The 24,694-nt window shown below is 51.7% G+C and overlaps 1 protein-coding gene and 3 non-coding genes across 6 annotated transcripts in view; 2 read left to right on the top strand and 2 right to left on the bottom strand.

Moving 5' to 3' along the window:
* The window catches only part of LOC142821597 (uncharacterized), a 95,229-nt gene that overhangs the window by 6,691 nt on the left and 63,844 nt on the right, over nt 1-24,694 (top strand). The window contains exons 7-8 of one of the 3 annotated variants that reach the window (XM_089770892.1): nt 4,096-4,209; nt 4,505-8,026. The exons of the other annotated variants lie outside the window; for them this stretch is intronic. Coding sequence (XP_089627018.1) covers nt 4,096-4,209; nt 4,505-5,925 — 1,535 coding nt within the window. The 3' untranslated portion in view covers nt 5,926-8,026. Of the gene's footprint in view, nt 1-4,095; nt 4,210-4,504; nt 8,027-24,694 lie in introns of those variants that run through there. 3 annotated transcript variants of the gene reach the window in all.
* TRNAF-GAA (transfer RNA phenylalanine (anticodon GAA)) lies at nt 12,841-12,913 on the top strand. The gene has a single exon. It is a non-coding gene; the product is annotated as a tRNA-Phe (tRNA).
* Nucleotides 18,013-18,086, bottom strand: TRNAI-AAU (transfer RNA isoleucine (anticodon AAU)). Its single transcript has one exon. It is a non-coding gene; the product is annotated as a tRNA-Ile (tRNA).
* Nucleotides 21,535-21,608, bottom strand: TRNAT-UGU (transfer RNA threonine (anticodon UGU)). The gene has a single exon. It is a non-coding gene; the product is annotated as a tRNA-Thr (tRNA).

Raw genomic sequence — 24,694 nt, 5'->3', positions numbered from 1 at the left:
TGGAAAGGGATTATAACGTCTCTGTGAGATGAGAGCAATGTTTGTGCTGCAAATCTGTGAATGAAGACTAAAGGTTTTAAATACAACAGCCTGCATTTAACCTATGTCTATGTTCAGGCAGGTGAATATGTGCCTTATCAGAAACACTGGGTGCTGAGAACTAAATCCCATTGTTGCAGATGCAGTAATCTTGTAACTCAAGCCAGGTGTAGAGAGAAATGAGTATGGATTTGGGATCTAAGTCCCGTGTGCTGTTAATGGAATATGTAGGCTAAAACTTTTGTCCACAGTGGCAGAGTCTTAACGTGTGTCACGTCACTAGGGACAGAGTGTGGAGAGAATGGGGGTGTGAAAAGGATTAAAGCCCCTTCTGAAATGTCTTTAATTCGCCTTTTCCCCCTGCGAGGCTGCAGAACACCCATATCTGTCTCTAGGGGTACGTCTAGACTACATGCCTCTGTCGCCAGAGGCATGTAGATTAGGCTACCAGACATAGTAAAATGAAGCGGCGATTTAAATAATCGCCACTTCATTTAAATTTACATGGCTGCCGCGCTGAGCCGACAAACAGCTGATCAGCTGTTTGTCGGCTCTACGCGGCAGCCATGTAAATTTAAATGAAGAGGCGATTATTTAAATCGCCGCTTCATCTTACTATGTCTGGTAGCCTAATCTACATGCCTCTGTCGCCAGAGGCATGTAGTCTAGACGTACCCTAGCTCAGCCCCCAGCCTTCAGAGCCAGGGACAGCAGATGGCCATGGTGGAGCCGGTTAGCGTCCAGGAGGTGGCTGTGTATTTCTCTGAGGAGGAATGGGCTTTGCTGGACCCGGGCCAGAGAGCCCTCTACAGGGATGTGATGCAGGAGAATTATGAGGCTGTGAACTGGCTGAGTAAGGATTCTTGTCCCCTTGGGTAACAAAAACTGGGTGGGCTCTGGAGCAGCTGGGTTGGGTTTTGTTCAGGGTCATTCATTGTCTTTGCCCTCAATGTCATGAGTATCTGCCCCAATAATCCTGGCTCTTCTGTGAAAGACTGTCCCCTCCGTGGCCCCTCCCAGGGAAAACAGGTTCAGGGACTTAACAGTGGAGCTGCTCTTCCCACAGCTAAGGTCTTGCTGCGCTTCGCCCTTATTTTGCCCGTCTTGTGCCTTGACTGGAGGTGTGAGTAGAAGGGCTCAGGCAGGAACAGCAGGTATCAGAGGTCTGGCTCTGGATCTGGCTGCTGTTAGTGGCTGCAGGTTCCCCTTGTGGCAGTGGGCTGAGCCAGTGGAAGGTGGGTGCAGTTCCCTAAGTCCTTTCTTTCTGTAGCTAATCTCTATGGGTAGCAAATCTGTAGCAAATCCTGGGCTTCATTTTCAACTGCGGATGACTACATTACCCCTGCTAGTTCGAACTAGCGGGGTAGTGTAGACATACCCTATGACATGCTGTTCTTGCCAGTGGGAGGGGCTGGATGCTGGGGCTGAGGGAGGGTGGGTGATGCAGTTCACGCTCTGTGAGTATTTTGTCCGAGGTAGCTCTGTAGTAGAGAAACGTGAGCAGAGCTCTCCTTGCATTTCAGGCACAGGTTGGGTTTCCTTTCAAAAGTTCAGCTTCACTCTCTCTGGGGCTCACTTGTCTCTGTGTGCAGTGGAGCTAAATCACATCATCTGTGTTGTCTTTTTAGAGTGAAATATCTTTGGGTAGAGACTTTTTCTTCCTGTGTGAATGTCTGGCTTCATATTCAGGAGACCTGTGTTAATTTCTCTGCCCATCACAGTCTTCCTGTGTGACCTTGATCAAATCCCTTAGACTCTCTGGCTGTGTCTAGACTGGCAAGATTTTGCACAAAAGTGGCCGCTTTTACGCAAAAACTTGCCAGCTGTCTACATTGGCTCCTTGAATTTGCTCAAGAACACTGACGATTTAATGTATGATTGTCAGCTTTCTTGCACAAATACACTGACGCTCCCTCTCGGGAAAAAGCCCTCTTGCACAAATGCTTTTGCGCAAGAGGGCCAGTGAAGATAGGTAAAAACTGTTTTGCACAAAAAAGCCCCAATGGCGAAAATGGCCACCGGAGCTTTCTTGCGCCAAACCGCGTCTAGGTTGGCACTGATGCTTTTGCACAAAAACATCCATGCCAATCTAGATGCTCTTTTCCGCAAATGCTTTTAACGGAAAAACTTTTCCATTAAAAGCATTTGTGGAAAATCATGCCAGTCTAGACGCAGCCTCTGTGTGCAGTCACCTCTCTCTTTAATAGCTATTATAGAGTGTCCCTGTTTCTCAGGGCTGGGAAAGATACCTACATTAAAGAGGGATAATGCTTAGCACAGTGGGGTCCTGATTTATACCAGAGTTCCCAGGTGCTGCTGTGATTGATAATTTTGCTTCCCGCAGCGACTGCAGTGCCATTAGAATTGCTGCTAGCGCTACAGAGCGTTGTTATGGCTGTTCAGGGTGGCTCTTTCTGGAGCTCTGATGCCAGCAGCACTGGCAGAGCTTGCGGCTTATCCATGCAGCACAGTTCAGGGTTGCTGCTAAGAAGGATCCAGGCTCCATTTGGAGGCTAAGGCACTCGGCCAAGTTTATTGTGAAAAGGAGCAGGATGCTAGTGTCCCAGCTCCTTAGGCACAGGTATAGTGAGACTTGTCCCAACCCAATAACGGTACCAATAAGTCAGCAGTGAGAATGCTGCCCCTCAGCCAGCATCAACATGCCCCTCTTGTGACTTCTCATACATTGACACAAACAAGATGCATGTTCCATGTGTTCTACCCCCTTAGCCTCCTGCCTGTTTATTTTGAACAAAACATCCGTATCCATTATCCCCTCATCCCGCTCTTGTGCACAAGGGTCAGTGTCTTTCTGAGCCATCTCTTAGGACTGTTTTTCCAGCTACTGTGGAGATGTGTGTTGATTGGCCTCTTCCTGCTCAGGAATGTTCTTTCCTGGTTAGTTGGTTCCCAGTGTTCCACCATTCTGCCAAAGCCCAGCCTGTTCTAGTTCAAAAAGAATGGACATACACAGCTGCAATAAACCTTTTGCGAAGTGTGCTGGATGCCACGTCAATGGGAATGTTCTGATGTGATGACTATGATTATCTTATTTAACAGCAGTAGCACAGTGATCTCCATGGTCATGTCACAGGTGGATCTTCTGAACAGAAAATGAAGTTCCAAGAAGGGGTGGGCCAAAGCCGAGGGAAACACACACACAAGGTGTAAAGGTGATAGATTCTGTGCAGCCCTGGAGGGGCACCAAATCAAAGGCCAGGCTGGCCACAAGAGCCAGACTGGGAAACCACACAAAGGCTGCTGCTGGCAGAGTAGAATGGAGGTTGCAGAGGGGGAGCTGAGCAACAGCCACAAGCACCAGAGAAGCAGCACGGCCCAGCTCCGCCCTGGCTTGCCCCAACAGAAGCCCAGCGCCACCCTGGGCAGCCATGCAAATGGCAACTGTTGTGGGCAGCTGGCAGGGCCCACCCAGACACAGGCAGTTGGGATCAGGAGTGGCACATAGGCAGGGTGTGAAGCAAGCAGCCAAGGATTCACTTAGATGCTTAGGAAACTTCCTCTGCCTCCTCCTGGCCCAAGTAGAACATCTGAGCCAAAGATCAGGGCAAGCCCAGCCCACCAGCCAGGGGTTTCGTGGACAGAGACTTGGGGAGCTAGACATCTGCTGGGTCCTTCATCTCCAAGTTCTAGTGACCTGCCATGTGGCAGCTGCTGTCTGAGCCTTACCTGGGGAACTTGGTGTCACACCTTCATGCCCTCACTAGAGCTCCCCTTCTGAGCAGTGTGTTCCTGTCCAACTGTGGGATTCCGGGTGGATGGACCGGGCTGTGAGGGGGTCTGAGTTGTACCCTAGAGAGTGCAGCAGAGCGCTTAGCTGTCCTGGGGAATGAGCTGGGCCATTCCCAAGGTGAGGGAGTGATGCATCTTTACTGCAGGTGAGTGTGTCCTGGGATCTAGTACCAGCCAGAGCCCAGTCTCTGCAAGGTGGGGAAAGGAGCCTCTCTGGGTCAGTGAGTCGGATCCTGGCTCTGAAAGCAGGAATGGCAAAGACCTTAATGAACAAGATCAGCACTTGGTTTTTTGCTCTTCAAACAGCATTTCCAGTCTCCAAAACTGATGTGATCTCCTGGGTGGAGCAAGAGGAGGAGCTGCGGGTCCCAGATCCTCCGAGCTGTGAGGAAGGGGAGATCATCAGCAACACCCACACAGGTGAGCAATCAGTTAAACTGACTCAGAAACCAATTTCTGTCTCCTTATAGCAGATGTTTTCATGAAGTCTGACTGACTGTTCAGCTTGTCTTCAACTCCAGTAAGAGTGTGGTGGGTGAGGAAAGTCTGGGTTCTCTTCTCTGTGGAAGGGTTGTGAAGGAGGACAATGAACTCAGCTCATGATAATTTGACCGTTATTTGAGCGTGTATCCCCTTTTCTATTCCTCTTTTAGAGTTTCCTTGCAGTTCATCGTGGAGAATAACTCCTGTGTGGATCATTCCTCTATTCCAACAGGTGACAGGACACTGACTGAGAACCATGAAAAGAGTCTTCAGCAGGAAGGACTGGAGCAAGTGTCTCCATGTGGACTATTATTGAGACGATCTGAAGGACATGTTTTCCAGATACGTGAGCAAGGAGAGAGCTGTGAGAGTCAGCATAGCCCAGAAAAGCAGCAGGGAAACCATCTAGGAGAGGGACAGGGTAACTCCAGGAGCACAGGGGAGAAAAGAAACACAGAAACCGTCCAACAGGAAATCCCCCATCAACAGTCACCCTGCACGTGTAGTGACTGTGAAACTCTTCCTGAACATCAAAGGGTCCATACGGGAGAGAAGCCCTTCAAGTGCTCTGACTCTGGGAAAAGCTTCAGTGAGCACTCACACTTTACAAACCATCAGAAAATACATACAAGAGACGCACCCCATAACTGCTCTGACTGTGGGAAAAACTTCAGTACAAACTCACACTTGGTTATCCATAGGATGGCTCACACAGGAGAGAAGCCTTTCAATTGCTCTGACTGTGGGAAAAACTTCAGTCAGAAGTCAAACCTTGTTACCCATAGGAAGAGCCACACAGGAGAGAAACCCTTCACTTGCTCTGACTGCGGGAAAAACTTCAGTAGTAGCTCAAGCCTTGTTGCCCATAGGAGGAGCCACACAGGGGAGAAACCTTTCAATTGCTCTGACTGCGAGAAAAGCTTCAGTCAGATTTCAACCCTTGTTAGACATAGGAGGACCCACACAGGGGAAAAACCCTTCTACTGCTCTGACTGTGGGAAAAGCTTCAGTAGTAATGGAGAACTTATTAACCATTGGAGGATCCACACAGGAGAGAAACCTTTCAATTGCTCTGACTGCGGGAAAAGCTTCAGTCAGAAGTCAAACCTTGTTACCCATAGGAAGAGCCACACAGGAGAGAAACCTTTCCATTGCTCTGACTGTGGACAAAGCTTCAGTAACAGCACAAGCCTTGTTAGTCATAGGATTACCCACACAGGAGAGAAACCCTTCTACTGTTCTGACTGTGGGAAAAGCTTCCGTAGAAGCTCAAACCTTGTTACCCATAGCAGGAGCCACACAGGAGAGAAACCTTTCAATTGCTCTGACTGTGGGAAAAGCTTCAGTCAGATTTCACACCTTGTTAGTCATAGGATGACCCACACAGGAGAGAAACCCTTCTACTGCTCTGACTGTGGGAAAAGCTTCAGAAGAAACTCAGACCTTGTTATCCATAGCAGGATCCACACAGGAGAGAAACCTTACAATTGCTCTGACTGCGGGAAAAGCTTCAGTCACAGCTCAAGCCTTTTATACCATAAGAGAACACACACAGGAAAGAAACTTTTCAATTGCTCTGACTGCACGAAAAGCTTCAGTCAGTGCTCCTGCGTTACTAGCCATCAGAATACATACACGAGAGTCGCCTTATAAAAGCTGATTGCAGAAAAGGCTTCAAACACAGGTCAGACTTTGTTAAAGATTAGACAGTCCACAGAGGGGAGAAAACCATTCAGTTATTCTGACTGGGGAAAGCTTCAGTCAGAGCTCAAATCTTCTTAGCCTTTGGAGGACCTACAGAGGAGAGAAACGTATACCCTGAGTTCCCTTTAAGCTGCTTGGCTAGGTGGCTGTGGTCCCAGAAGACCCCCCTGGGGAGGGCCTCCTGGGTTACTGACCTGGCCACTGCCACTCACCTTTCTGCTCTCCGGGGCTTCTCACCACCTGGTCCTGCTGGGGCAGCTCCTTGGCCAAGGCCCCGAGCTGAGATTCCCACCCCCACCCCCGCCTCTGAGCAGCGGTACTGATGCTGAACCTCTTCAGGTCTGAGGAGAGAGCAGTTTATGGCCCAGCTTCCTGGGATCGCGCTTCCCAAATGGGATCAAACCCCAAAGAATGGGGTAAGCCCCATTTAGCAATGAAAGGGGGAGGTGCACACCGATTGCTCCCATAGGTAGTAATTGTTTACACTAGGCTTGATAGTAAGTAAAAGTGGTTTTATTAAGTACAAGCTGTAGGAGTTAAGTGGTGATAAGTGAGAACAGGCAGAGCAAGCAGATTACAAACTCAAAGGTAACAAAAAATGCTTTGTTAGTGCTCCACTGAAACTTCAGTACAAACTTTTACAAACTCCCCCTAAAACCTCTTTTCCAGCTGCCCCTCCAAACCAGGGCTCTCCCCGACCCTGGGGTCTTTGGCTCCTTCCTTCAGATGCAGCCCAGCCAAAAGATCAAGTCCTCCAGGTGGATGTTATTTCCAAATAACGGCTTGTGGTGTAGACATGCACTGTAATTCTGAAATAAGGCTGCTGTGTAGATGCACCCCAAGGGTCACTGACCAGTGGTCTGGGCTCCCCATACTCAGGAATCCCAGTGTGGTTTCTTTGGTCCTAAGTCTGGCGTCTGAGGGCTGCAGGAGAAAGACCTGGTGTGGACAGGGAAATCCCAATGAACCTCCCAGCAGAGTGTGACTGGTCCCATCTCAGAGCCCTGGTTCCGTCTCTGGGTATAGTTCCTGCTGGGCTTTTCTGGACTACTCCAGATCATTTGTTCAGGTGAACTTGTGTTTTTGTTTTAGTACAATGACATAGTTAAAAAGTTCTATAACACAGACATGTAATGAGGCAAGAAATAAAGCAGGTTTAGCCACTGCAGAAGAAAAGGAGTAAGTTTATTTATTTCCTAGATTCTGAGGCTTAAAAGATTTCCTTATGTTTCACTCTTATAAATGTGAACGTGTTGAATAACCTACCCTGTGTTGTGGGTTTTCTCTCTCTGTGAAGGCCATCGGGTCATGCACTTTGATCTCTGGTTAGTTAGATGTGCAGACAGCACAACACAAATGAGAACTTACCAGAATAAAAGCGGCGAGGAGTCCTGTGGCACCTTATAGGCTAACTGAAGTGTTGGAGCATAAGCTTTCGTGGGCAAAGACCCACTTGGTCAGATGCACTTCAGTTAGTCTATTAGGTGCCACAGGACTCCTCGCCGCTTTTGCAGATTCAGACTAACATGGCCACCCCTCTGATAATTTACCAGAATGTTCATTGTATTTTAACCATATGCCAGCCTTTGCCACAACTTCTGTGTGCAGTTTAAGCAATGACAATGGTCAGTATCTCTCAGCAGTGGGGCTGGAGCAAAGGAAGATGGGGGGGCATGACACTTGCCCTGACACTGTGACATCCCCCACCTGCCCTCCGGAGATGCCCCTGTCTGCAGGTTTCTATTCTCCCAACCAAAGCCCTCCAGGCCAGGTACAGCTGAGCTGGACCAGCTACAGCCTGGCCACTGGGCTGCTATCTCAGTGCAGACCTACCCAGAGCGATTCCTTTTGAGTGGTAGTCTCTCCATTTTCCAGCCCCCCATGTGTGAATGCTGCTCTCTAGGGGTGCTTGGAAGAGTTGGGCTGGGGGCAGGGCCGGCCCGAGCCATTCTTGCACCCTGGGCAGCGGGCGCGTGCTGCATGCACGCTTCCGCCCCATGGCGGCAACCTATGGGGGCACCTGATGCGGCATCCCTTACCACTTCAATCAGGTGCTTTCATAGGTTGGCACCCATGCCTTAATCTGGCCCTGGCTGGGGGTGCAAAGTGTCAGGCAGAGCGGGGTGGGGTTTGTCTTTGTTTCTCCTTTGCCGATAAAGCAGATGGTTAGTTTGTCCCACTCGAGAGCTATGTCTACACTCATGCCTTCTTGCGCAAGGGTTCTTGTGCAAGAAGTCTTGCGCAAGAAAATGTCCACACTGCCATGTGCGCTCTGTGCTTTTGTGCAAGAGCGCCCATGGCAGTGTAGGCGCTCTCTTGCGCAAGAAAGCTTTGATGGCCATTTTAGCCATAGGGCTTTCTTGCGGAAGAAATCCCTGCCGAGCATCCACACTGCCGTCTTGCGTAAGAGCTCCTGCGCAAGAGGGCTTACACCTGTTAAAAAAGAGCGTAGCTCTTGCGCAAGAAGCCCTCTCTTACCATGCCATACTGTAAATTTCCTTGAGCAAGAGCAGGCGGGCAGTGTGGGAGCTCTATGGATTCCTGCCAAGAACGGCTGTACTTGCTAAGAAGCCGCAAATGTAGACATAGCCCTGGTGTCCTTTGTCCTGCAGTAACTGGCTCCCACCATCCCATGGCTGCTGTCAGAGATCCCCAGCTGGGAACCCCTCTCCTGATCTGTGGGGCTTCGGTCGTTCTATGCAGGAAACCCAGGGCCGCATTAAGGCATGGGCTAGCCGGGCAGCTGCCCGGGGCTCCTGATATAAGGGGTGCTGTGCACCTCTTACTGCTGATAACTGCCATCAGGCACCACATGTCTGTATCACAAGCTGCAGCAGCTCCCACCAGCCACCCTGCAGTGACCACCCAAGGGGCCGCGTTAACCCCTTCAGCGCTGGCCAGAAGCACCCTTCCTCCCGTGGCTGCGGGACCCTGCTCAGCCTGCTCCCGGCGGCACCAGGCTGAGCATCAGAGGCGGTGGCCGGACAGCAGGAGGCATGTGCCTTGCTGCCAGCTCCGTGCGCCTTCTCCCACGTTCCAGGCGGGGGCTGGGCCATGCATGCGCCCTTCCCCAACCCAGGGTGCAATTAAGCTGTCTGCCCAGGGCACCGGAATGGCTTGTTCTGGCCCTGAGGGAACCGCCTCTGAGGGGGAAGCAGGGATGTTGCTGTGGTGTCCCCGAGAACAGTCAACCCACTCGTCTGTTGACCCAGGGGACAGCAGCCTGTGGCTCATTTCCCCTTCCTCACCTGGGCGGGGACATGGCTGGGAGTGATGGTGTCCTGTTTCTCAGGGAGCTCTGACCACAGGACTGGGACCGGGCTTGGCAGAAATCTTTCCCAGAGAGACACAAGCTGGAGAGATGTTTGTGGGAAAGCATTTTGTAAATGTCGATGGATGTAAACGGTTCCTGCAAGTGGGGGGTTTGAAGCTTTCATTGAAAAATTTCCTCTGTCCTGTTGTTTCTGCTCTGTGGTGTTATCCCATTTGTCTGCCATGCAAAAGGTCTGTGTCAAACCCAGGAGGAAAGAGCCCCCCTTTTTCTCCATTCAATTCCTTCTCTGCTCCCTCAGGCCCACTCCTGTCTCTCTCTCTCAGCCCCAGCTGCTTTGCTTTCTGCCCAGGTGTGTACCCTTCCCTGGCACTATAATACCATGGGAAGGGATCCTTTGCCAGCTTCTTAACTAGTAGCTCATTTAGGGCATGTTTACACATCAGGGCAAAAGTCAAACTAAGATACACAACTTCAGCTACTTATTTGTGTAGCTGAAGTGGAAATAGCTTAACTTGGCTTTTGGCAGGAAGAGACCTTTCCCTTCCCTTACTCTTCATGAAATGGGGGTTACTGGAGTCAGAGTAGGAAGTCTGCCAACTTGTACTTAATTAGAAATAGCAGCTTGCTGTGTAGACAGGCACTTTATTTCCAAATAACACTCCAGTGTAGACATGCTCTTATTGTCCCATCACAGAGCTGATGCTGAAGGACAGGAAGCTACAGAGTGCTGAAGGGGACTAATCAGATACTGAAGTGTTTTTTTTCCCTCCCCTTTTTTTCTTGGTTGGGGGAATTTGCTTCTGTTCTTCTATGAGGCTGGAGATGTCAGTTAGTGTCCTCCCTCCTACTAGAGAAATCAGAGACTTTTCCTACCTGAGAGCTGGAAAAAGCTAAGACTGAATTGTCTTGTATGCAGAGAATGTAACTGAAGGGAGGGCATTGTCTAGCATGGGGTTTGAACCTATGCCTCTGAAATTAAGAGTCACATACTCTACCGGCTGAGCTAGCCACTCTCTGTGCAGTGTCTCGCCCCCAATACCCTGTCACAGGATAGAGGATCAGCATGTTCTCAAATGCTTGATTCAAGGCTCTGTCCTGTCCCCAGTGGGGCGCTCTGGTCTGTGTGGGGAGGCCTAGGCACACTGGCCTCTTTTACCACAAGAATGGCCCCATTTCAGTCTCTCAAGTAACAGGAGAAGAGTCTGTAGCTGCAAGGGAAGGTCCCCTGAGTGAAACCAGGCAGAAACGCCATGTCTCACGTTCTGCAGCAACCCTTTCTGCCCTGGCAGGCACTGCCCCTTCTCGCACTGGCCTGGGCCTGGCATCCCTCCCCTCCCAGCACCACATAAAACCCCTTGGCATGAGCCTGGGAAAGCTAGAGGCCTCAGTCCTGTTGCCTCTGAGGGGCTTGTGCCTTGGCCTCCTCTGCCCATGGCGGCCGGCTCTCCCAGCTGCCCCCTGAGCGCTGCTGGCCAAAGGAGTAGGGGGCCAAGGCAGGAGTAGGGAGAAGCAGCAAGTCCCACTGAGGCCGAGAGCTCGGGCTTAAGCCTCCAGCCCCAGCAGAAAACCTTCAGCCTGGTCTCTGTTGCTCCCTCCTCAGACAGGAGGAAGAAGTCCTGTTGCCTCAGGCCGGGGGAGGCAACAGGAGGCCTCCTCTCACAGCCTTACGCTTTGCTTCCATGCTGGCTAGGGTTGCCAGGAGTCCAGTTCTGAACCGGACTGTCCAGTATTTGAGCTTTCTGTTCGGGAAGCAAACTGAGAAAGTGTAAATGAGGAAATAGAAATGTCGGGTATTTTCTAAATAAGCTGGAATGTCGATTGTGAGGTATTGTCAAGTGAGTTCAGTATTTCTGTGGAACCATCTGGCAACCCTAATGCCTGCAATCGCAGGGGCCAGGGAGCTCTCTGGTTGGCCGCAGCCTCAGCCACTTCCTGCTTCATGACCCAGGCCCAGGTGGGTCTCTGTGGGGCCCTGAGACATTTTGTTTGCTCTTGTCCAGGTGCAGGAGGCCCAGATTCTGCAACACTCACAGGCCCCACAGGAGGGGATCTGGTTTGATGCTTCACCCCATGGCCTGGCAACAAGCCCCCAACCTCCCCCTGTGTTCTGAGAGCCCCGTTTGCTGTGTGAATTCTGTGGGGCAGGTTATGTCAGGCTTGGGCACAAGCAGGGTTCAGAACCAACCCACAAGTAAGTCCCTGCTCAAGAGGATTGAGCAGTGTCCTTTGCCAGCAATGTTAGTCCAGCCATATAAGTGTCCCACTCACGTGCCCAAACTTTCTCCATACCCCACTCACAGTTGCTGCCCTTGCTCAGGGCAGATAAGATCTCGGGGTGGTTTTCAGTCCCAGGGACTCCAACCCAAACCGTGAGACCCAGGGGTTTATAATCGAGAGGATCAATGTTTGCTTCACTTTTCCCTCCCCCCAGCAACACTAAATCTCAAGGCCAACTCTACAGTTCCAGTGGCTGGGGGAGATGTGCATGTTAGAGCCTCTGCCCACTGAGCTGTAGCTTTCTGTGCCCAGGGAGCCAGACATCACCAGGGCTGGAGGGAAATGGGGAATGGCTGCACTTTAGGAGTCAAAGGTGTTGTCTGGGACCATAGAGTAGAACGGTTTCACCAGACTTCCTGAGGAGGGCACCATGGCTAAGCTGGCTAAAGTGTTTGCCTAGTAAACAGGAGATCTTTTGTTCAACTCCCAGTGGTACCTTGGTGTAGCCTTTGCTCACATTTTCTTATGTCTTCCTGGGACACAGAGGAGTCCTCCCCTGGCCACCCATAGAACTGCTGGTTCAGGAAAAGGCTGATTGGGGAGGAACATTGGGAAGAAGGAAACCACAAGCCTGGAGCGGGTACAGAGACTACTGTGACTGGTACTGGCAAGGCAGGGCTCTGACTGCAATTGCTGGGACAAAAAAGTCAGCAGCACCTGCCCTTGTGATTCCCTGGGGTGGGTGGGGGTCAGCACCCAGAGATCCTGCAAGTGCAAAGCTCCTACAGTTATAGTAGCTGTTCCAGTGGTACAAAAGGCCTGTGCACAGTACTTATAAGGCAGTACTTGTGGGAGACATGCTGAGGTTGTGAGTTGAAACCTCCCCTGGAGTAATGGTTTTTACTTCCTGCTGTACTGGCCCCTTCTGGGGAAGCTGGGATTCCAGCTCAGTGGAGGGTCTTTGTTGCCCATTTTCTCCTCTCGCCTTCAGCCATTGGAGAAGCTCATGAACAAAGACAAGCTACTTTGTCCCTTTTCCTGGGCTGACCCAGTGGCTGAAAGGGGCTGCGGCTGCTGACGGGGTGGGGAAGATGTGCAACAAGACCCTGGCCACCCACCATTCACTCTGATGAGGCCATAATATGTGCAGTGGGAATTTTCACTTATCCCATCCTCTGGGGTGGAATCCCAGCTCCCCCAGCGTTCACTGCAAGGCCTGGGTTCCCAAACTGGGGGGGGAGGGAGGTGCCCCCCGGAGTGGGCATGAAGAAATGTCGGGGGGGGAATAAGGTGACCCAGCTGTTTTTTTTCTTTTTTTCCTCAACAAGTTTTGCTGCTATTTTGGATATTTGCTCAGATCCCTTGAAGCAGTTGTCAAAGTAGCTCAGTTGGGAGAGCATTAGACTGAAGATCTAAAGGTCCCTGGTTCAATCCTGGGCTTTGGCAGAAACCTTTGCCAATATGACATAGTCTGTTTTGGCATCTCTCCATCTCTGGTAAGCAATCATCTGCAGTCAGAGTTCAAAGCTGAACCAAGAGGCCCGGAATTACATCATAAAGATGATCATATTTCAGGGATAGAAACTAGAAAGGGGATTTCATGACACCTCAGAGGTTGTTGACACAGGAGAACAGAGCTCTTGGCTTCAGCTGCTCCCAGCCTTGCAACTCTGTTTTTAATTCCATGCCCCCAGAAAGGAACAGTAATAGAGCCTGCCTAGGACTAATTCTGAGGCTTCCCCATACAGAGGACACACTATTTCTGTTTTCTTAGACTGTAAGTTATTAAGTTGATTTAAGCAATTTCAAAATAGTTTCCAAGTATACACATGCCCTTATAGTCCTGGTCTTCACAACATCCACTGGCAAGGAGTTCCACAGGTTGACTGCGCTTGTGTGAAGAAATTCTTTTGTTTGTTTTCAACCTGCTAATATGACGCACCCTTAGTTCTTCTATTATGGGAACAAGAAAAATACCTTTCCTTATTTACAGTCTCAACAACAGCCATGATGTATAGACCTCTATCTTATCTCCACTTTGTCTCCACTTTTCTAAGGTGAAAAGTCCCAATCTCTTCTTATGTGGCAGCTGATCCAAACCTTTCATCATTTTTCTTGTGCTTTTCTGAAGTTTCCAATGCCAAGGTATAGTTTTTTGGGGGGCAGAGGATAAGGCAACCACATTTCCAGTCAGTGCTCAAGTTGTGGGCACCACGTGGATTTATAGAGATGTAATATGATAGTCACTGTCTTCTTGTCAAGGCCTTTTAAAATAATTTCTAACATCACATTTGTGGCTGCACATGGAGTGGATGTTTTCAGAGATGTCTCCAGCTGTGACTTGTTGTAGCATATTCGCTTTCATTTAGTATGTGTGTTACTAATTGTTTATACTAACTATGGCAGCTGATTCAAACTTTCATAATTTTTGTCATGCTTTTCTGGACTGTTTCCAATGCCAATGGCAGCTGCCTGCATGAAGCCCTCCCCCCTCCTCCACTCTGACTCTTATTTCCCCAGGCACCTGACATCTGCAGCCTGTGCAGGAAAGGAGCTGCCTGGGAAATGTGCTGGGGTGTTGGCCAGGGCTCAGCCAGGTGAGTCTCCCAGCCAGAGCCTGCCTCTGGCACCCCAGCCCCTCCCTTCCTTCAACCCATTGCCCCTTCCCATGCTGAAAGATCAAAGACTTGGCAGAATTCATGAATATAGAGGAGGTTATTTCCTCTGACTGGGAGCCCAACCTCGGCCGCAGCAGTGGAAGTGCTCAATCCTAGCCACTCAACAGACACAAACTTTTAGTGTTGGCTCAGCTACACTAGTCATCCCAGGTCACTTTCTCTCCCTTTCAGGACGTGGGTCCGTTCTCGGAGAAGGCGTGTGATGCTGGCATAGATGCTCCCCAGCACTTCTCCCCTGGCTGCACCCTCAGGGCTGGAGATGTGGACCTGCCCCTCTGCATCATGGGGGATGCTGCCTGCCCTTTGCTCCTGGGCTGTTATTCCACAATAACACTGCAAGAGTCTACACAGCAATTCCATTATTTTGAAATAATTCTGAAGTAACAGACGGCTTATTTCGACTTCTGCAAACCTCATTCTACAAAGAATAACGCTTGTTCCAATTAGCTGTGTAGCTGCGCCACTGCTGCTAGTTTGAACTAGCCCCTCCCCGGGGCCATTTTAAGTTATTCTTCCAGGGGCTCTAAATCGAGGTAGCTCATCTACACCCGGGGAGCCTGCCTCGGACAATTCTGAGGTTTCCCTGCAGTGTAGACGTGCTAGTTCGAAATAAGATATTTTGTAATAACCAGCTTATTCCAAAATAAATGTGCCGTGTAGTCATAGCCAGAAGGATGAAGCAGAAGGAGGGAAGCCAGAAGTGCCGAGGCCAGCCTGAAAACTCAGTATTCCATATGGCTACACACAGAGATTTGTAGCTCAAAGCTGGAGTTGCTGTGGCAGGAGGTGAAGCTACAGAAGCTGACGGGGGACAATCAGCGGGCGGAGGGTTATTTTTTCTCCTCCCTGGGCTGATGTGGCGAGAACTGAAGAGAAGAAAATCCTCTTCCCTTCTCCTCAGAAGATAGAAAATGCAGCTTGTTCCCCTCTCTCTGGTTCTACTAAAGCTGGACCCCAGGACTAGACTGTTTCTTTCTAAAACCCTGGTGACAGCTGAAAGTGAATTGCTTGTAGACTTAGAATGTGAGTTAAAGAAGGGCATCACCTAGCATGGGGCTTGAACCCATGACCCTCAGAGTAAAAGTCTCATGCTCTGCCAACTGAGCTAGCCAGGCTCTATGCTGCAATAGTCCCCCATCACAGGACCATCTCTCCAGTGACAGGTAAAGAGGCCTGTTTCAGGATTTCTTTTAGCGCAGCAGCAAGGGGAGATGGAGGAAAATCAACCCCCTTTCCAAGCTTTGTTCTCACGGCACCAAGTGCGCTGCAGAGAAAGCCCTTGAGTGTTAAAGGACGTCGGGGAGCCCAGAGCAGAGGGATCCCCTCGACACACAAACACAGTCCCAGCCCCAGGACTCCCCCTATCCCGAATCCTGTGCCCTGACTTCTCTACCTTCCACATCCTCACCCCTGTCTTGCACAAGAGAGCGTCCACACTGCCATGAGAGCTCTTGCGCAAAAGCACAGCGTGCACGTGGAAGTGTGGACGTTTTCTTGCGCACGACTTGTTGCACAAGAACCCTTGCGCAAGATGTTCTTGCGCAAAAAGCCGCGAGAGTAGACATAGATCTAGGCAGGTTAGGGTGAGATGTGAGGAGGCAGCGCTGGGGTTGAGGCTCCTCAGTGGTGCCTTGGCAGGGACCAGGGCATTGCAGCCACATAAGCCAAGGCCAATGGCAGCACCTCCAGCCTCTGGGACGTCTGTAGCCTTTGCTGCAAGGGGACACAAAACCAGGTAAGGTTCCCCCCTGATGCCCAGATCCCCCAAGACCCGGCAGCCCCAGCTTGCTCCAACACCTTCTGTTCTCCCCACCCTCTCTCCTGGCCACACATGGCACTTTTTGGTGCTTCTCAAGCCAGGCCCTGCAAGGAGCCACCGGGGCAGGAACCAGCCCTTGGATCTCAGCTTGCACCGGAACCGGCAGTTTCCCACCATGTCTCGCTTGAGGAGAGGTGACTTGTTCCCCTTCTTCTCACCTCACGTCTCCCTTGTCTCTGTTCCCTTCAAAGGTCTCCTCCGCCTCAGGACCTGCCTCCTCAGGGCGCTGCCCCTCTGCCACTGGGCTGGGAGTGGGAGACTCCACAGTCTCTGCACTTGGGCTGAGAAGTCTCATGGAGACTCGTCTGTTGATGGCGTTAGTCAGCCCGAGGGCCAGCCGGATCCATTCCGTAGCGCTGCCCGAGAGGGAGCTTTCCCAATCTCCACTGGTATTTCCTGGGGCTTTGTGTAGGGGGATTGGGCTTGGCCATCTTCTCTGCTGGAAATGCCTCTTCTTTGGAAAGCAGCTCCCAGGAGCTCACGGAACTTCTTCTTCTCAGCTTGGGACAAGGACAAGCAAGGGGCAACGGGACAGGGGTTTATGTAATGATGACAGGGGTGAAGAAAGCAAATAAGAAATTATTTTTTTGCCTACTTAAGAACCAGGGTGACAGAATGAAACTGGTAAGTAACCAAGTTAAAAAAGAAGCATTTTTGCACCCAGTGGAACTCCTTGCCAGAGGATGTTGTGAAGGTGAAATCTACAAGAAGGTCCAAAAAAGAACTGGATAATTTAATGCAGGAAAGGTCAATCAATGGCATTTCACCAGCATGGACAGGGCAAGTGTCCCTAGCTGGTGTATACCTGAAGCTGGGAATGGAGGGATCACTTAATAACTGTCTGTCCTGAGGATTCCCTCCGGACAATGAAATTGGCTGCTGTTGTGAGACAGGATCCTGGGCTAGCTGGACAACTGGCATGGCCCAGTCTGGCTGCTTTGATGTTCTATTTGGCTGTTCTTGTCCCCTCTGGGCAAGGGAGAATGGACCCCCCCCCATCGTGAAGTGGACAGAAAATGGCCTGCGAAAGGCTAGTGTAGGTGAGCAAAGAGGCTTGTTTTATGTGTCCATGATGGTCTAGTGGTTAGGATCCAGCACTCTTACTGCTGTGTCCTTGGTTCAATTCCCAGTCAGGGAAACCAGCTACAACTTTCCCAAAACATGTCCCTAGTCAATCTTCTTCCCCCATGTTACAGCAGCTGAGACCTAGCATGGGGCTAATCCTAACCCCTCCCCCTTGGCTGGGCACTGCCTGGACTCAGGCCGTGCCAGTGGCAGCCTAAGGGCTCTGGAGAGGACAGGGCGGCTCCAGGGGCAGAGTCCTTTTTTCTGCAGTAGTTCAAACCCAGCCCCTTGGTTCCAACTAAGTAATATTACTCCTCATTGTTTGCCATCTGTGCCTCCCTCCCAACCTCAACATACCCCAACACATCCCCTTCCCTCTCCCTCTCCCCCTCCCCCTGCTGGTAACACAAACAGGACTTTTCCCTGTTGAAAGAACAAACTCTCTGGTTTTTATGTGGGGAATGTAGAACTGGGGAGGGGCTGGGGAAAGACCCTGGGAGGGGGAGAAGGCTGGGAGGAAGGGCTAAGGCTGGCACCTTCCTCTGATGATCCCACTGCCTCATGTCAGGGGCCTCAGCAGCGCTGGGGGGTGGCTCCAGGGGGAGAAGCTGGTTCAGAGGAACTTGAGCTGCTGGGCCACTGAAGAAGGCCCCCAGCAGCAGCCTCTGTGCAGGGCACACATGCTCCAGGCCTCCCGGTCATATTGAGTCTCCCCGTGTGGCTTGGGCTCCAGAGCCTGCCCCCCAGCTGGTGCCTTGAGGTAGCCACTGCAGCAGCAAGAATTTGGGCATCAGGTCCCCTGCTTTTGGGGACAGGAAGCCAGGCCCAGGCTCTTTTAGCCACTGGAGCTGTACAGGCTGGAGCCTCCCCCTACCAGTTCTCTGCCCTGCTTCCTGCAAAGCTCTCAGACTTTTGCTTGTTTCTGCTTCCCTGTCCATAGCAGGCAGCTAAAGGAAGGGAAGTCACCAAACCAAACACCCCTGTGGCCAGCATAGGACTTGAACCCATGACCTTGGCGTTATTAGCACCACACTCTAACCAGCTGAGCTAGCCGGCCTACAAAAGTACAACTCACCAGCGGCCCTTTCAAGAGAGGCGCCTCAGGCAGCTGCAGGGACGTCTCTTCAGCTGCCAATGGCTCTTCTCTGACAGGGTCACTAGCGACTCACTGTGACGTGGGCTGGCTAGTCCAGCTGGTTTGAGGGTTGGTCAAGGTGGCTGGTGGCCGGCAGACCCAGGGCAAAGAGGCAGCCGGAATCTCTTGCTGCCAGCACCTTGCCTCCCAGCTTCTTCCCTGCCAGCAGCAGCAGAGTCCTGAGCACTGCCCTTGACACCATGGGACCAACCTCCCCTCACTCAACTGGGCCAAGCTGGTGCCCAGTTCATGCCCACTGGGACCTGTTTTACTTGGGTTCCTTCCACCCAGAGCCCCCTTCTTCTCCTGGGCTGCGAGGAGCATCACTGGGATACTCTCTCATATGCCAGCACAGGGCCATCTCTCCAGTGACAGGAGACAGGGCTGGTTTCAAGATTTCTTTTAGCGCAGCTGCAAGCAAGAGGAGATGCAGGAAAATCAACCCCATTTGCAAGCTTTGTGTGACAGGAGGGGTGTGAGCTGGGGAACCTGTCCCCCCAGAAGGGCATTTGGGTGCACCCAGGGGCAGCAAGAATTCAGGCCCTCAGGCGAGTGCCCTTCCATGAGCATTTTCTGCTCCCACTGGGAAAGGCAGCTGGGCAGGACCAGTCTGCAGCCCACGTCCCTTTCAGCCCCAGGTGCAGGAGGTAACAGAGAGGGGAGGAAAGTCCATGGCCAGAGCCTCCTCCCAGCAGTCTGGCCCTGCACAGAGTCTGTGCATGATGGAGCCTCTCCCAGCAGGGCTCTGGCCTGTTCTCTGCAAAGTGCTCAGCTGTTTCATTTTTCTGCAGGCCCATTGTATGTGTCCCTGGTGGCTTCATTTACAGTTTTCACTCTTTACATTTGCATCCCTTTTTGGAAAGAGGGTGCAAGTGTAAACATAGCCTACGTAGTTAGAGTTGGTTTCCTTCAGTTGAGCCTGGCTATGTCCCTACTTCAGGAACCCAAAGGGAGCAAAGAGCAGAAGTACTGGAAACTGCTGGGATACACTCTGAATTTGATTTAGTGAGTCTTAGTTGGAATTGCTAAATCAAACTCTAGAAGATTGATTGTGGCCATTCCTCCCCCACTGGGCGTGATTCTTGTTCTTCTGCACAGCACAGCCCAGGTAGACCAAGGACCTTCAGATCACACCCTTGCTGAATTGATGGGAATGGAAACCAGACACACAGGAGATTTGAACTTGTTTCAGTTGAGATGGGTTTGCCTGGTTTATGTGCATTGACACAGGAACATATTAGGGGTTTGTAGTAATTTTAGGAATCTCTGCACAGCAGAAATCCAGAGTGTGATACAACTGGAGATGCAAAGGTTTCAATGAAGTTGATCAACCTTTCAGGGGACATTTGGAGTTGCACCAAGAACCACTTTGCCTGTAGTCAAACACTCTACCACTGAGCTACACCCCCATTACACTTGTTTGCTTGCATCCAATGTTAGGAAATTAGCCGCTGGCAGCACTGTCTGCAGGAGCAGGTGGTGCCTTGCACACATGGTGGCTGGAGCACGGCCCTCTATGAGGTCAGACATGTGTGGTGTCCCCCAACCTACGATCAGCATGATGTGTCACGATAGCACATCATCCCCTGTGCTCCTGCCTGCCCTGTGTGTGTTGCAATCTCACAGCACTCACCTGATGTTCCCTCTCAGAGTCCTGAAGACATTTGGGAAGCCTCCTTTATCTGGGGGACCGGTTCCAGCGTGAGGGTTACAGCGTTCCTGGAATCCTCCTTCTCCTTATCGTGGAGCTGCTGGTCATCAGGTTTGTTGTCCTGAAGCTGCGGCTGCTGCTGCCCAGGTGTCTCCATCCCAGACTCCACAACTGTCCCTGGAGACAGGGGTTCCCCAATCCCCAGGACTTGGTCCAGTTCCTCACAGTATGCACAGTGCTGTGGTGCTTCCCCAGTGCAGGAGCTGCGCTCACGGGTCCTCACATACCCCTGCCACAATTCCTTGACCTTGGCTCTGACTTGGTCTGGGGTGGGTGGACGTGGCCTTTCTTTGGCCATAACTATCTGCATTCCTCCGACTGGACTGCAGGGCCTGCAGAGACTCCTCCTTGAACCACAGCTTTATCTCTGGCCCAGACCATGACAGTGCCCGGCACTTGCTGCCACTTGCTTGGTCCTGTGATGTGTCTATGAAAGGGTCAGAGGGGTCTCCGGGGGCTTGTGCCTGTGACATGGCTCTCCAAGAGGCTGGAAGTGCTCCATCTTAGCCGACTGGATAGTGAAATTATACTAAAATAATTAGTTACGGTAGAACTAAGCAGTACTTGAATTTCTCTTTATAAACTGGGGTCCAAGACGGAGACCAGCAAGAAGAAGGAAGAGAAGAGAAGAGAAGAGAAGAGAAGAGAAGAGAAGAGAAGAGAAGAGAAGAGAAGAGGCAAAGGAAGTCCAAGAAGGAGGCGGGAAGACCTTGAAGCAGAACTCACCTCAAAGGCAGCCTAAGACCAGAACTGCCAGGACTCCTCCGCACAGCTGTTGCAATGGTTTGCTGTGTGAACTCTGTGGCAGGTGACATTAGGGCTGTGCACTGGGATTATTTACCAGTTTCCCTGGCTTTATTATGTCCAGAGCTGTGATGGCTGAGTGGTTAAGGTGTTGTACTTGAAATCCAATATTTTTCCCTGTGCAGGTTCAAATCCTGCTCGCAGTGAGGTTTGTGTTTTGCCCACACGTCTTCCTCAGGCAGCAAGGGCCTCTGTGAGTTACCAGCAGTGGGGCTGTTACTGTTGTCATCAGGACTGGATTAAGGGGTGAGCTGGTGAGCTAGTGGGGCAGCTGCCAGCAGGCACTGTGTGCCTTGCTCCTGGCAGACTACAGCAGCTGCCCTGGGACTGGGGCTGCATTAACCTCCACAGCACCTGTCAGCAGTGCCCTTTCCAATGCAGCTGTGGGGCTCTGCATGGCCTGTCCCAGGGGACCCTGGGTTGCACGCCAGTGGTGGTGGCAGGGCCAGGCTGGGCAGCACAAGAGCATCCTGCTACCACAAGCTCCACGCATGGAGGGGGAGGGGCTGTATATGCACTGTGCACCCAGGGTGGAGCCGCACATGCACCGTGAGCCTGGGGGCAGTGCCACATGCCTGGGGCACTAGAATGGCTCAGGGCGGCCGTGGTCAGCATCTAACTAATTGCACCATTAGGCCATGTCTCCACTCAGGTGGAGATGTCTGCTGCAATCCATCTCCCAGAGTTTGATTTAGCAAGTCTAGATAAGACTCTCTAAATCAAACCCAGAGGGCACCTGCACCAGCTCTTTGCTGCCATCCTACTTCCACTGTTTGGACACCAGCAAACAGTAAAACCAACTCCAGATATGTGTTGGGATATGGTGGAAAGAAGAGACACATTGGCCTCATCACAAGGCACCACTGGGAGATGAACCCAGGATCTTCTGCTTACAAAGCAGCTGCTTTAGCCAACTAAGCCATGGTGCCCTCCTTCAAAGCAGCCCTCAAACTGTTCTACTTTATGGTTCCAGAGAACATGTTCCCATTCCAAAGTGCAGCCGTTCACGGTTCCCCTCTAGCTCCTGCCGTGTCTTGAGGTCTGCGCAGCCTAAGACGTTAGATTGGCAGCTGGAACCCAAAACCTTTTTGGCAATTGTAGCCCCAGGCCCCAAAGGGACAGACCCAAGGCAGCCGCCTGGTCCTAAGGCCATGCCTGCAGCCAGGGGGAGGGAGAAGAAACTCTCCTTTCAGCTGGAGTCAAATCAGCAGCCCAGCTAGCTCAGTTGGTTAGAGCCTGGTGCTAATAATACCAAGGTCATGGGTTCAAGTCCTATGCTGACTACAGAGATGTTTGGGGAGGGATAGCTCAGTGGTTTGAGCATTGGCCTGCTAAACCCAGGGTTGTAAGTTCAATCCTTGCAGAGACCATTTGGGGCAAGAAATTCATCAGGGATGGTACTTGGTGACCTTTCAAGGTCCCTTCCAGTTCTAGGAGATAGGCAGAAAAAAAGCAACCTAAGGGCCTTTGCTGATCCCCAGCTGAGCTTTGGAAGGGGTGCCTGGGGCAGGATGCTTTGCCCAGGTGGCCCTTGGGTGAGTGTTGGGGCAGGAGAACCCAGCAACACAGGGGGCTCTAATGGGTGCTTCACCTGCAGAAGGACCCTTGAGTGAAACCAGGCAGAAACACACAGTGTTGTCCTGGGCCTGACCTCCCTCCCCTGCTCTGCACCTGCACCACAGAAAGCCCCTTGGCAGAGGCCTCTGGCCCCTCTGAGGAGCTTGTGCCTTGGTCCTGGCTGCCTGCTGAGCGCTGCTGGCCAAAGGAGGCAGCAAGGCGGGGGAGGAGGAAGTCCTGCTGAGGTGTCCTGCGGGGGAGGAGGAAGTCCTGCTGAGGTGGACAGCTCAGGCCCCAGAGCAAAACCTTCAGCTGGGCCTGTGTGGCTCCCTCCTGCCCCTGCACATGCTCACAGGGGGAAACGTGCCCCCCCATGTTTCATCCCTGCGACGGGCTCAGCCCTTGAGCAGAGCAGCCCACAGGGCCTGTGAGGGACGGACTGAGAGCAGGGCCCCACTGACACCCCCACACCCCCTGTCCTGCCCACTGGCCTGCGTGTGGCGCTGGCAAGGGACAGAGCAGCTTGGACTGACAGGAGAGTCTCACTTGCTGACCAGACTCCTGGGCACTGGGCTCTGGGGACAGCCTGGGGGGGGGGGGGCAGGGAGGAGAGAGGGTGTGAAGAAATTCCGGGGGAGGGGGAATATGAGGGTTTTCACAAATCAAAAAGCGGGGGCGGGGAGTGATGCCGAAAAGTTTGGGAACCACTGCAAGGGGACAACCCAGCAGGGACTAAAAGTGAGTGCTCACAACCTCAGCATGTCTCCTACAAGTAGTACTGCCTTATAAGTACTGCGCGCTGACCCATTGCGCCACTGGAGCAGATATTTGCAGTACTTCTTCAAAGTCCTTAGATTGAAAAAGTCAAGACGCACAAAGTGGAATTGAAGTTTCTGCTGAGCCCTTGTTCTTTTCACAGGCAGAGCCGGGGGGCTCTGCACATCCAGAGACCCCTCCCTCTTCCTCCCTGGTCTCTGAAATAACCCACCCTAGTGGGGCACAAAGCTGCTGGAGGCCAGAGCACGAGAGATGAGTTGCACGTGGGTCAGTGCTCCCTTTGCACGTGAGAGGTAGCAGGATTCACTCCCATCTTCTCCCACCTGCTTGCTGGTGCTGAGGGGCCGGCCCCTTTCCTGCTGCCCCAACTCTCATTCCCACAATGCACTTTGTGCAGGGACAGTTGGTCTTTGTTGCAAGGCAGGGACAGTTGGTCTTTGTTGCAAGGCATGTGGCTGGGAGCCAGGACCCTTCCCAAAGTATACAACTCCCCCGCCCCCGTTCTGCTCACACTCTCTGGCTGCCTCCAGCATGGGCTGAGCTCAGGGGTCAGATGGGCGACCTGCCCTACAGCTGTGATGGCATCAGGCACCTGACCACAAGTCTGCTCACGAAGCTCTAATGGGCCTCAGACAAGCAAAACCACCTTAGTGAACCTCAGGACCAGGAAGCCAAAAAGCCTGGAGCACAAGGACCTCCCAGCAACTGCCCCAGCCCGTCCCACTGAGATTTAAACTCAGATTGGAGGATTCAGAGTCATTAGTGCTGCCCCTTACACCTGGGACCTAGACAGAAGGGCTGGGGTAGACACCTGGGACACCCAGTTCTCAGTCTGGCCTCTGCTCTCCTGGCTTCCCTCCAGCTGCTTCATCTCTCAGGACTGTCTGGCTACGTCTACAAGGCATGTTTATTTTGGAATAAGCTCTTCTGGAACAGTTATTTCAAAATAGCACGTCTACACTGCAGGGAAACCTCAAAATGAGTCTGAGGAGGCTTCCCTAATGTAGACGTGCTACCTTGATTTAGAGCCCCAGGAGGAATAACTTAGAATGGCCCTGGGAAGGGGATATTTTGAAATAGCAGAAGTAGAGCATGTACACAGGCCTCATTTTGAAATAGCTTTTTCACAATAGGCATTTTTCTGCGTACAGTGAGGTCTACAGAAGTTGGAATTAGCCGTCCGTTATTTCAGAGTTACTTCAAAATAACGGAATTGCTGTCTAGACGCTTGCCTTGTTATTTTGGAATAACGGCCATTGTTTCAAAAGAACTTTTCTGTGTGGACAGAACCTCTGTCCTGCCCCAGTTCTGATGCTTTCTGGACAAACTCCATGTTAGGACCAGTCACAATCTGGGGTCAGTGAGGGTCCGTCCCCCCTGAGATGTGTGTTCTACAAAAGCCTCCTGTTCCCCACCCACTTCTCAATACTGGCTGCAGACACTTTTCTTCATATGGTGGTGTAGCTCAGTGGCAGTGTTTGACTGCAGATCACATGGTCCTTGGTTCAAATCCAAGTGCCCCCTGCAAGAGTGTCTATTTAATAGAGACATTTCCTTTGTATGTGAACTCTTTGAATGAATACAAACCTGTAGGCTACATCTACATGGCAGGGTTTTTGCTCAATGTTCTTGCACAAAAACGTGCAGAGCACAGCACGAGTGTTCTTGCATAAGTAAATTT

Source organism: Pelodiscus sinensis, chromosome 19 (assembly GCF_052426305.1).
Source record: "Pelodiscus sinensis isolate ZL-2025 chromosome 19, ASM5242630v1, whole genome shotgun sequence".
In the NCBI taxonomy this organism is placed as follows: domain Eukaryota; kingdom Metazoa; phylum Chordata; order Testudines; family Trionychidae; genus Pelodiscus; species Pelodiscus sinensis.
The sequence above is the reverse complement of the archived record's forward strand: the minus strand, read 5'-3'. Positions and strand labels throughout refer to the sequence as shown.